The sequence below is a fragment of the Planococcus citri genome, chromosome 3 (assembly GCF_950023065.1).
Source record: "Planococcus citri chromosome 3, ihPlaCitr1.1, whole genome shotgun sequence".
NCBI classification, from domain to species: Eukaryota; Metazoa; Arthropoda; class Insecta; order Hemiptera; family Pseudococcidae; genus Planococcus; species Planococcus citri.
Genome location: NC_088679.1, coordinates 71,880,729 through 71,893,593, shown reverse-complemented (window position 1 = coordinate 71,893,593; position 12,865 = coordinate 71,880,729). Strand labels below are relative to the sequence as shown.

Genomic DNA, 12,865 nt, shown 5'->3' with positions numbered 1-12,865 from the left:
TTTTTTGATAATTAATTCCGAGCTGTCGAATGCTTTTAAAATGGATTTTAAAAGAACTTGTAAATAACACTATAATGACTTCTGAAACCCATTTGCACCTTTTAAATCAGCCTATAATTTACCTACATATATCTACAACAATTTTGTTTCAATAAACAATTTTTGGAATTTAATTTCAATTAGATGAACGAAATTCTTGTTCGAATGATTATTGGCGGAATAAGAGGACTCGTATACCTGCTTGAAATTCCCTTCGTTACACCTTCCCTCTTCATATGGCAGTTATCTCATCAACATCTCACAAGTTCACGGATCTATAAGAAGTTGCATCTCGTTGTGAAATAGTAGAATTTTTATACTTCTTCATTTGTACAGGTTTTACATTTTATTTCGTACCGATTTTTCATTCAGCAGTCAAGCAAGGTTTAGATGAAAAATTTTTCTATAGGGGTACCTATCCATTTTCATTTCGTCCAAAGAAAAGAAAGGAAAGGAGTAGGCACAGGTTAACGTACCTCAAGAAATTACATAAGTAAGGTACCTAGGAGTAATAAAAGGATAGAGAAAAGGAATTCAAGGTCATTATGAAGGAAGAGTATACCTATAACGAGTTACGTACACAGTATTTTGATCATAGGTCTAAAGTTGTATGGTAGAGAGGGAGTTGATGCGTAAGTCAGTGTAGGTAATTAAAGTTTTCATATTTAGGAGACCTTGGATCACTGGAACGTATTTACCACGTTGCTGTGCATGTAGAATTGCCAGCTTACATAACAGCTAGTCAGTTTACGTTCGCGTTTCTTCAAAAAATTGTATAATAATTCATTATGATTGATTATAAAAATTTAATTTGAATCGAGAATCGTTCATTTCGATATTACCTATGTCAGTTTTAATCTCCGGTGTCTTCGCGTTTATTTGATCCAAAAATGAGGAATTTCTTCAAGCACGTTACAGTCGAGCCATCGCTCTTCATCTACTTCCTGCTGTACGATTGGATGGATGGTTTTCATACGAATTTATTTCTTCAAAAAACATGCCGATTTAACCAGACCTTTGAACCTGATCTCAATACGCCATGCGATGACGAAACACGAGGAACTTTATTCATATCGGAAATCAGCTCGAAATACCGTTTCGTAGTCGCTTTGTCGAGTATCCTTATAAAAATTCTGGCCACATGTTGGAGCGACGAAGCCGGCCAGAGAAGAAGACCTCTCATATTTATGCCAATGGTAGGACAAATCTTTATTGCATTATCGGGATGTTTGCATTCGTATTTTTGGCCATGGTCTTCGTACACAGCTGTGATATCTTGGGTGATACTTGAAAGCATTACTGGAGGGATCTATTTAATGTTGACGGCTTGTCATATATACGTTTGCGATGAACAGGATGCCAAAAACCGTACCATGAAACTAGGATTTATAGGTGCAATCGAAACGATCTCATTGGTATTGGGCAAAGGCGGATCAGGATTCATTTTACGTAGCTTTGGGTTTTTCTATTCGTATTTGATGTGTTTTGTTTTATCAGTGATCTCGTTAATTTTTGGATTCGTTTTTATCAAAGATACATCTGTCCCGGTTGAAAAAAAGACAGCTCTGTATCATATTTTAAATTTAAAACGTGTCATAGCAAATAGTTTTAAAATTGTGTTCAATAAAAATTTAGGGCGTAAGCGAATTATTGTCTTATTACAAATTATAGCCAATGTTGCAGTTTACTTTACGATGTTTGGTAAGAATACCTATATAGCTATACGTTGTACTATACACGTTCAACAGGTGTATTTTGTTATGGTTATCGTGAAATATTGTATAATTGATAATTTCAGGAGAATTATCGGTATTGTATCCGTATCTGAGATACAGATTTAGTTGGGACGAACGTCAATTCAGCACGTTTTTGTTGTATCGATTTTCACTAGCAACTGTAGGTATGTTCGAATTCTCGATGAAATCACAAAATATCGAGCTCACTTCGTCAGCTGAATTTTACATAACTTCGCTTGTATTTTCGTAGGTATATTATTCTGCTCGATAGTGCTGAGCAAATGCTTAAAAGTTCACGATGGATTGATCGGTATCTTGGCTGGATCTTTTGACCTGATTGCGATAGTTGCGTTGCTCTTTGCCTCGCAAATTTGGCAAATTTATTTGAGTACGTTTAAACACCTAGTTTTCACACTCGATCGAGAAAGGCCTGTATAAGAAGGGTATGAATTAGCTGGAATAGTGATGTATTCACTTTCAATTTCATACCTACCCAAGCCTTGAAAAATCAAAAATCATCGACCCAAATTGGTCAAGAAAGTATTTTGGTTTGTTGTTCATGATGATGATGACGAATTTGACTAGGTACTCGTATATAGGATCTACAGGCCTGACTCGAGACCGATTAAGAATTAGTTTGCCTCGATACCTAGTTACCTACCTACCTGTGTGAATTTATCATTACTTCTAGCTTCTTGTTCGTAGTTCCACTAATGGATTTATTTCATGGCACAACGCTGTTTATTTGCATATCGTTTATGAGCAAATATTATAATGCCAGTGCATTGGGTATGTATTTCAATGATTTCAGTAATTAATTTTACATATTTACGTGTAAATTACCTATTTATAGGTATTTTTTTTTGAATTTAAAAAAAAAATATAGCTTTTCAAGGGTGATTATATGAGCTCAAGTCCATGTGCCAAAATTGTTGGATTTCAAGCCCTATAGAGTAGGTATAGGATCTGAAGTTTCAATTGGAAAAAAATGGTCCACTTTTGATAATTCTTTATTTTTTTTTCAAATATGCAAAATCGATAAAAACCACCCTCCAGCTCTCATAAAATGCAAAAAGGGTTGAAAAATTCTGAAACCTTTACTCGAAATCAAAAATGTACTTTATTTGGATCAGTGATTCACATATTTTTGGAACCGATTCACATATTTTTAGAACCACTGAACAGGAGGGTTTGAGTTTTTTTTTTTAGTCCTTTCTAGTCTTTTAAAGGTTGGTGGTAGTTTTGACTGATTTTTAACCCAAAAAGGGGTTTTAAATGAAATTAAAAAAAAAAAAAACAAAACTGAAAGTCCACATGGAGGATAAGAATATTGAAAAATCTGTCGTTTTTAATATCTACTTTTTAATTTTTTTTTTTTTTTTTTTAAATACGTACAGCTCTTAAAAAATGCGAATTTTTAAAAACAACTTTCTAATTCTCGAAAATTTGCTTCACGTCAGTAGCTTATTCACGTATTTTTGGAACCCCTGAATGTGTTTTCAAGAGTTGTTTTTTTGGGCTCTTTCTACGTCTTTTTGAAGGTTAGTAGTGGTATTACCTGATTTTTAAAAAAAACAATAATAACAACAACAACAACAACAAGATTTGAAAACAAACGGAGCTAAAGCCAAAGATGAGTAAGATTTCTTTTAAAAAAAAAAAAAATGGATGAATTTTTTCTCGGAATAAAATCGCATCTGCATTGAAAAAATAAAATAAAAACCATCTTTCAAGTTCCCAGAAAATGCAAAGAAATTTTAAAATCTTGCAAATTTGTTTTATTTGGATAGGTAGGTACCTACGCAGTCACCTATTTTTGGATTCAATGAAGACCTTTTTTTGAGTTTTTCTGTCGTTTCCACTTTAAAGGCTGGTGGTTGTTTCTGCTAATTTTCAGCTCGAATAGATACCATTTTCAAAATGAAAAAATAAAAAAATAAAAACAAACGGAGCGAAAATTAAAGGTTTTAAAATTTTGAAAAATTTGTCAATTTTTAATCTTTTCAGTTTTTTTTTCAAACAGAAAAATCGTATTTGAATTTTGAAGTTTGAAGTGAGAAAAATTAAAGCCATCTCCCTCCTCCCCCACCCGTCCTCAAAAAATGTAAAAAGTGGTAAAAACTTCATATTATGCACAAATTCGAAAATTTGATTTATTTTCCAATTAATTATTCACGTACCTACTTATTTTTGGAACCACTGAATGCGTTTTTTTTCAATTTTTTTGAGAAATCGGCATGATTTTTGTAGATTAGATTTTCAAAATGAAAAAACAAAATGAAAAACCCACAGGCCAAAAATTTAAAATGATAAAATTTTGAAAAATGAGTCATTTTAACTTTTTAGTGTGCGTAGCACACTATTGGTTTCGCTTTGAGAAATTGAAATTTCAATTACAATGAATGTTCTCTTAAGCTATCCAACCGTTTTTCGTACCTATTGGACACCATTTGAGAATCATTAAGGCGGAGGGTATAGATTTATTTTCATTCCATTCGGATGGGTAATTGCTGAGTAATTGCAATTTTAGTTCATTATTTTAATGCATTAAATCCTAAAAAAGGGAAAAGGGGACTTGTAGAACACCTGTCGCTCATTGTACCCTGCTATACCCCCAGTCTATTCCATTGCCAGCTGTGTTTCATTGTACCCTGTTACACCCCCGGTCTGTTAGCTGCAAATTCCAAGTGGGAGTGGTTTGGTGGGGCGTTTACCAAACAAATATATGTATTATTTTAATGCCCTAACCCTCGTAGTGAATTCGTGGCTGAGTGGTTAGGGCATGTAGGTAGGAATAGGAAATTTAGGGACCCAGGTTCGAATCCCTGTGAGGTAAGTAGGTAGGTGACAGATTTTTCGTAGGAAAATTGGATAGGTAAATGCTTTGTAGTTACCTATGTAGTACATGATAATGGGGCAAAAATAATGCTGAAATTGAGTTATGAATTATGATATCATTTGAATTACCTTGACATGAATAATTTTTAACTTTTTACTTATAATTTAAAAATTACTTCAAAATGAGTAATTAAACTAATTTTTGTACAATTGAAACATGTAATTTTTATTATCATGATTTAGTAAAAATTATTAAAACAAAATGATTTTTACTATTGGTACATAGCAAAATTTATTAAAATGATAATTTTTACTATACGATTACAGTAAAAATTATTGAATGGGATCTGGTACTTAATTGTGCTAAATACCAGTATTTAGTTAAATTTTTTTGTAAAAATTACCCATATTTTTTTCGTGTAATTTAGAGGCAATTCAAATTCTTAACATATTTTATAAGATTTAATTCTTAATTTAGAATAAAAAGCAAGTTCTGAAAATTGGTTTGAAAATTTATAAATTTGAAGACAATGGAAATTCTAAAAAAAATAATATGAAAATTTGTATTTAGAGACGCTGAGAATTCCAAAAATTGATTAAAAGTTCTGTAAGTTGCAGATAATGTGAACTTGAAAATTATATGAAATAAGTATTGTAATATTTATGAAGAAGATGAGAATTCTGAAAAATTGGAGGCAATGTGAATTCCAAAAATTGAGTAAACGTTTTACAATTTGTGGGCAATATGAACTTGAAAATTGAATTTGAAATTTTTTAATTTTAAAGACAATAAGAATTCTGAAAAATTATTCAAAATTTGACTATTTAGAGGCAATGTGAATTCTAAAAATTGATTGTAAATTTCCTTACTCAGCAGCAATGCAAAATTCTGAAAATTTATTGAAAACTTTATGAAATTGTAGTGATGGGGAATTCGGGAAATTGATTTGAAATTTTGTAAATTTTAAAACAATGCAAACTATGAAAAACAACTGGAAATTTCTTAATTTACGAGTAGAAGCAATACAAGCTTATAAATTATTCTGAAATACCTATTGTAATTTGGAAAATATGAAAACACTGAAAAACAATTATTATTTTGAAGCAGTGAGAGTTTCAAAAATTCTCATTGCTGTGACATGGTTGATTCACTTATGCACTACCTAGATGTAATAACGGTTATAGCTGTAGAAAAGGCAGCTAGCTACGCACACTTTGCAGCTTAGCTGTCTAGTTTGATTTCTTTTCAAAAAAACAAAAAAAAATTGTAGGTATTTGAATTGAAAAATAAAATAAAATAAAATCCACCCCATTTTTCATAAATGTAAAAAGAGTTGAAAAACTTCAAAAATCAGCCTAGATCACCAAAATTTGATCTGCTGGAATAAATCATTCACGTATTTTTGGAATCACTGAATCCGTTTTGTTGGAATTTTCCAACCTTTTCTATTTTTCGAAAGGTGAACGTGAATTTACCAATTTTAAACCGAAGTACGATTTTCAAAATAAAAAAAAGTCCTCGAAAAGCCCTCCCCCATAATCCTAAGTGAGCTTAGCTCCCTTCACGTGAAAAAGGGGTGCGGTATGATAGTTTAATTTAATTTTCACGAGAAACACATACAAGTAAATATTTTGTTTCTAACCCTTCACTTTTTCTGTTCGTTTCTCAGTATGATAGTTTTTAAACGATTTATCACCAACCAGTTTGAAAAACCTAACTGGTTTTAAACATAGGTAGATAAATAAATGACGATTAGTTTTAAGAACTCATAAACTTCGTTGTGGTTTCAATGTAAATAGTTTATTTGCTTTTATGAGTGAATCTAATAGTGATGTGAATTGTGAATCTTTAACGAATAATCCTTACGTAATACTGCTCTCTAAATCTTTTTTGTCATAAAGGTAGTGATTTTATGGCTGAAACTTGGCTATAGACTTCTTGGAGTGCTTATTTTTCTAAACTTGAGTTGAACATTTGAAATCGAAGGAAAGAACACTCGTTGTTTTTTATATGCCTACAAAAACCACACTTACCAATTTTACCCCTGCAGTTACTCATTGTGTAATGTGTACTTTTGTTAAAATGATTTTGAACATTTGAACCGATATTATTCTACTCGTATGTCTTTTTGTATGTTAATAACAGGTAGACTGAACGCTGTGAATGGAGCACTATCAGTATTGCTACCTCTGAGCTTCCCAGCTTATAATACTATTTACCACGAAACTTTCGAAACTTTTCCATCCGCATTTTGCCTTCTGAGTGTTGTACTAGATATAGGCATCATCCTATGCTTTTGGTAAGTTCATGCAGAAGAATCAAAATACCTACGAAACTAATTTGTTTTCGTAGATCTTGAAGTGTAATAATGTATAATATTTTTCAACGTGTTTTTTTTTGTGTGTATTTCAGTGCATCTTATTTCCTAGATAAAAAATTAGACTCAGAAAAACCTGTAGGTGTTCAAGATGAAACACGTGACATGTTACGTAAAAATGGAACGAATGATACTATTAAATAGCATCTAAATAATACCAAGCTAGCTATTCTTATTTAATCGACGTAAAAATCTACCTGTAATTAGGTACTTGACGTAGGTACCCAATTGAAGAAGTTGATAACTTGTTTTGTAAATACCTGGATACCTAATTTTTGATCAATGTTTTCTACTAGGTAAGCAATATATTGTGAACCGATTTTATCAAAAGCGTAATAAAAGTATTTTTGAGCTCTCTTATTAACAATAATTTGTTACCTACTGCATGTTTAAATATCTGCTTATATATACCTACGAAAATTCTGAATTGTTTCAAAACAGTAAAGACATTTTTTTTATATACGAGTAAAATGCATTTTATATTGCAAACTCCAGAAACTGTTTGTAACTTAAAAGTCATGCAAATCCCAAAAAAATAATTTAAAACTTTATAATTTGTATGTTATTATGCAAATTCGAAAAATTGAATCGATTGTTCATAGTTTGGAGACCATGCAAGCTCAAGAAATTGATTTGAATTTTTATTTGGAGGTATACAAAGTTCAAAACACAAATTAAAATTTCACTGTTGTATGTCCGCTTGTCTTGGCCTCTGAAGGTCATTGACCTACCTGTCTAGCCTCTCAAGGTTGTTTGCAAGCCTGTCTAGCTTCCCATGATCGTCTTTCATGTCGGCCTGTCGAGCCTTTTAAAGTCATTGACCAGTGTCTCTGGAGTCTCAAGGTCACTGATCCACCTGTCTGGCCCCTCACGTGTTGGGTGGGAGTTAAATTGAAGGAATTAAGCACGAAAAAGTTGAATTTCACGACAAAGTTTAAAAGTCACCCTTCAAACAGATTTTTGAATTTTTTAAACTCTCAAAAATTTGACAAAAATCCAAAAATGAACTTGAGCAGTTGAAATTTTTATAAGAGAGTTTTGATGATATGCTTTTCCGATCTCAATAAGTTCTCTTGTTCCAGGAATTGTGATCGGAAATTTTTTGAAAAATGAAAAAAATTGAAATTTTATTCAGAAAATTGATCTGTTATAAAGATTACAAAATCATTTATTCTTACAGGGTATATGTACCTACATCCTCCGAACCATCGATCATCAAAATCATTTTTTCGGAAATTAAAAAAATCTGAATTTTTGCCTTTTGATTTTTTTCTTTTTTTTATTCGCCAACATTCGATATACATTCTTTCATATAGGTATTTAGGTATTTGTATACTTAATTCTTTGGGCTGAAATAAGTACATATGATGAAAGAGTTATCAGCTTTAATTATAAAAATTTGATAATTGAGATAACATAATGAATTAAGTCGTTCAAAAATTCAAGCGATGATATATTAAAAGATAAATGAATAAAAAATTGAAGATTTCTATGATACGTTTCGATTTGATTTGAATTCCATCAATCATTTCATGTTCGTTCAGTTTTCATCTACGTTGTGTATCTCTTGTAGCGTTAAAAGTTTACAAATTCATCTCCTTATATTTATTCTTCTTTTTTTTTTTTGCATACTATTCAAGAGTATTTTAAACAGTTTAAATTTTTTTTGGGTTTCTATTGACTAGAACACTGTAATGTTTCGCGTAATAATAACCTCAAATGTTATCGTTCAGTTTACATCATATTTTGCAAACCGAGGAGAACGAAATATGGCCACGTCCACCGAATAGGTAATAATGATGAGATACAATTCGCCCCCATCGATACGATTCCAGACTATTTTAATGGTGTGCTGGCTCATATTGTTGCGGCGTAAAGATTGCTTCGATTTTTTTCGGAATTATATCCCCTCCATAGAATGTGAATTTTTTCAACACTAACAAGGCTTTGAATCAGATGTTATCGTGGACAATCCAACCTTCTACGAAGAATACCTTGATTTAGATTTTGCTCCAGACAAAATTCATAAAGTCAACAAAATACTTAGATCGACTGGATTGAAATTTGAAAACCGTAGTATCTGTTCGTTTAAATGTATATGTCAGCAAAAGGAGTATCTACTATGGTTTGGTTATGTTCCAACACATATTGTCAACTAGCCAGTTAGCGAAAGGGGAAATTCCTGCATGCAGTATAAGGATCAAAGAGAAGTCGCAATCGAGAAGCACAAAAATTCAAATGTGGCAGAAGATCAAGATAATGGAAAAATTTGAAGAATATAATATTAATATGCATCGTACTGGTCGCACCAATACCATCATGCATTAGAGATTTCAAAAGTACAGGTACCACCTACAGAAGATAAGGAAAAGTGTGGGAGACGGGAGAGAAATGCGATAAAAATAAGATGATGCATTGTATGTATGACGGATTTTTTACATGGCAGTCTGGCAGAAAAATAACTAGGTACTTACATATGTAGGTACGAGATAATACATAACCCGGCCAACATCAGCATTGCACAATATGTACTCGAAAAAACTAAAGTCAATGAGAGCAGTAATTAATCAGAATAGGTACCGTAAAATGTACATCTCCCAGTTTCGCTTCTGCTCACTGGTTTTCTTCATTCATGTCCAAAATGTCACAAACTTAAGTTCTTTTTTTCTGTGTTCCTTTTAAATATACCTTTTATTTTTTATAACTTTTTGTCAAATATGATTTTTTTGCCAACACTTCACCCCGCAGTTCAGTTCTGAAAAATAAGAGCAAAAAGCCTCGAACGAAGTGAGGGCAAAAGCTCTGAAAATTTCGTATTTTGAGAAGTAAGAAAATTTTTCATCTATTTTGAAGGTTGGAGGTATAGTAATTACTGATTTTTAAAATGAAAAAAAAAACAATAATAACAACAACAACAATTGAAAACATACGGAGCCAAAGCCAAAGATAAGATTTCTAAATTCAAAAAAAAATGGATGATTTGATACTCTACAAAATTTTTTCCTAAAATAAAATCGTATATGCATTGAAAAAAATTAAAATAAAAATCACCTTTCAAGTTCTCAGAAAATATGAAAAACGTTGAGAAACTCTAAAAATCTGCATATCTCACAAATTTGCTTTATTTGCGGTTAAGCAGTCTCCTATTTTTGGATCAAATAAAGACTTTTTTTTTGAGTTTTTCAAGTTTTTTCACTTTAAGACTGGTTGTTGTTTCTATTCACCCTTTTAATTTTTTTAAAAGTAGTTACTTGATTAAAAAGTCGTATTTGAAGTCAGAAAAATTGAAACAACCTCAACCCCCTCCCCCTCCAGTCTTCAAAAAATGTGAAAAGGGTTGAAAGCTTCATAATCTGCATTAAATTTCGAAATTTGATTTATTTTCGAATAAATCATTCACGTCGTATACCTTTTTTTTGGAAACACTGCAGAATGTGTTTTTTAACATCGTTATCTTTAAAGAATCAGAAGCGAAAATTTAAGATTCCAAAATTTTGAAAAATGAGTCATTTTATCCCCTTTTCAATTTCTTTAAAAAAAAAAAAAAAAAAAAAAAAAAGGTATTCGTATTGAGAAAAAATAAAAACCAACCCCACATTTATCACTAATGTATAAAAAGGGTTAGAAAAACTTCAAAAATCAGCGTAAATCACCAAAATTACATCAGCTTCAATAAATCATTCACGTATATTTTTGGAACCACTAAATGCGTCGCCTATTTAAGTTCCAAAAAAGTCGGAAAGTGAATCTCTTTATTGAGTTCGAACGACTTTCAAAAATGGGTAAAAAAAACTCGAGTATTTTTCAAACGACTCTGCCCATCTCAAGCTGGAATTTTTTGTCAAAAAATTTTGTCTCACGTACTATCAAACTGAATTTAAACTAAATTCAGCAATTTTTTTCTGTCCTTTGAGTACAATATTCATTTTTAATCAAATAGAATCATGAGCAATTTTGAGAATACCGAATGCCTTTCTCGGGTATACCCATCGCTAGATTGAACTTGAACGACTAAAATTTCAACTCAAAATGTATTGCAATTTCAAAAAATTTCAAAATTTTCAATTTTTCAGCCATTTTTTTGTTGTTTTTTTTTCAATTTGAAAAAACTTTATTGTAAGATTTTAATTATTTTTTAAAAAGAAAACTGTACAAAATATGCCAAAAATAGATAAAGGTCTAAATTGGGGTTGACAATACAATTTGGGGTCTTTTATGATAGGTAAACTTAACACTTTACTGACACCTAGCTACCTACTTATCGTAAGAGAAAATTTTTCTATGTAGATATCAAAATACTCATTTGCCGGGAAAATATCAGTTTTTCATTTATTTGAAGGCCAGCCGGAAGAAAAATATGTTGCTCAATGTTCATCTATATGTCCAAAACATACCCAACATATTTTTTTTTCATGATTGCAATCTTTGAAAAAACTCGAAGAGAATATTTAACCATTGAAAAAATAAAAATGCGTCTTCCACTACTATGAAGAATGTCCTCAGAAGTAGCCCTTGGATCAAGTATACCTGTCAATTTGTGAGTTTAGCTACCACAGTAAAATTTTGGATTTTAAAATTTTCAAAGACCACTACCCCGACGCTCAGGTTTTTCCCACGGTGTTGTCGTGGAAAATTTTTGACCCACGCGCCTGACCAAGAGGCATTTTTTCATTTTCCCTTTCAACTAAATTTTTCATATTACGCTATATTTCTCAAAGATTATTCAAATTCTATATTTTCGATGAAAATTTGAATAATTCTTGAAAGATGAAATATGAAAAATTTAATTGAATGGAAAAAAGAAAGAAGTCCTTTGTGCTAGCGCGTGAGTCAGAATTTTCCCACGACAACACTGTGGAAAAAGCCTCAGCGTCGGGGTAGTGATTTTTGAAAATTTTTAAATTCAAAATTTTACTGTGGAAGAGGAAGCTAAACCCAAAACTGGCAGCTAAAATTTTAATGGTGTGTTATTTGGGCCAAGGGCCTACCATTGAGACCACTTTCCATGAATAAATCCCTGCAGGACATTTCATGAAGTTCATCCCAAGTAAAAAACGTTTGAGAAAATGTCAAACAACTTATATTAAGGACCTTTGCTTTGGTGGTATCTAGCATCCATGTAAGTTGAAAAAATCGATCTTGAGACTCGTTTTCCCAACTCATTACTCAAATTTTCAGCAAACAAACAGGCATGCCCCTCCTTGCTTCCTGCTAGCCACATCCCTGACCACAGTGATTAATCTGACCATTAAAATACTCACAGCATACTTATGCACCTTTTTTCTCCTTAAAAGTAAGAGTATTTTAGCTACCTATATTTACGAATAAATTAGTAATTTATCAAGCTATTAGGTATACCTATACCAAAGGTATGTTAGTTGAGTTCAGCTCAAAAGTTACTTACATCAGGATGCTCATTAAAGTACATAGGTATAGGTGAGTAAGTATTTGATGAAGATTCTTCATTCACTGTTCAACTCCTGGCTTCGTATTCAATTCAACACAAGCTACCTACGAGAACAAAGTACCACTGAAAAGTGAACTTCTAGGCAGACATCCTCTCAGGCCTAATGGATTAATTCCGATATAATTCGTGATTATTCAAAAAATCACTTTAGCTGAGGTTATAATATGCGTTGCGTAATATCGTCATTTACTTACAATTCTCATAATCAGCTTAGTTAAATGTAAAAAATATGCAAATCGTTCAAACAACAAATTCGATAGGTACGTTTTACTTTTTCGGGAGTTAAATGGGGTAATAATGAGCCAAAACTAGAAATAAAATATATAGGGGTTGATAAAATAATATTGTGTCGTAGGTACCTACTAAATATACGTTCGTATATTCGATACCTACTGACTAATTACCTA

At 31.7% G+C, this 12,865-nt stretch overlaps 1 protein-coding gene and 1 long non-coding RNA gene across 4 annotated transcripts in view; one reads left to right on the top strand and one right to left on the bottom strand.

The window, feature by feature from the left end:
- LOC135838936 (uncharacterized) overlaps nt 1-12,865 on the bottom strand; it is a 282,350-nt gene that overhangs the window by 115,610 nt on the left and 153,875 nt on the right. The gene's annotated exons all lie outside the window — the stretch shown is intronic.
- Nucleotides 728-7,347, top strand: LOC135838915 (lysosomal proton-coupled steroid conjugate and bile acid symporter SLC46A3-like). Its single transcript, XM_065354738.1, has 6 exons — nt 728-1,740; nt 1,838-1,939; nt 2,026-2,163; nt 2,481-2,564; nt 6,760-6,913; nt 7,027-7,347. Exons 1-6 carry the CDS (start codon nt 930-932, stop codon nt 7,133-7,135), a joined length of 1,398 nt encoding a protein of 465 aa, XP_065210810.1. The 5' UTR covers nt 728-929; the 3' UTR covers nt 7,136-7,347.

Bases quoted from the DNA above. Each gene is read 5' to 3' on its own strand.
- LOC135838915 (XM_065354738.1), top strand. From the start codon at position 930: ATGAGGAATTTCTTCAAGCACGTTACAGTCGAGCCATCGCTCTTCATC. The intron at 1,741-1,837 runs GTAAGAATACCT...TGATAATTTCAG, and splicing joins AGTTTACTTTACGATGTTTG to GAGAATTATCGGTATTGTAT. The intron at 2,164-2,480 runs GTACGTTTAAAC...TCTTGTTCGTAG, and splicing joins AATTTGGCAAATTTATTTGA to TTCCACTAATGGATTTATTT.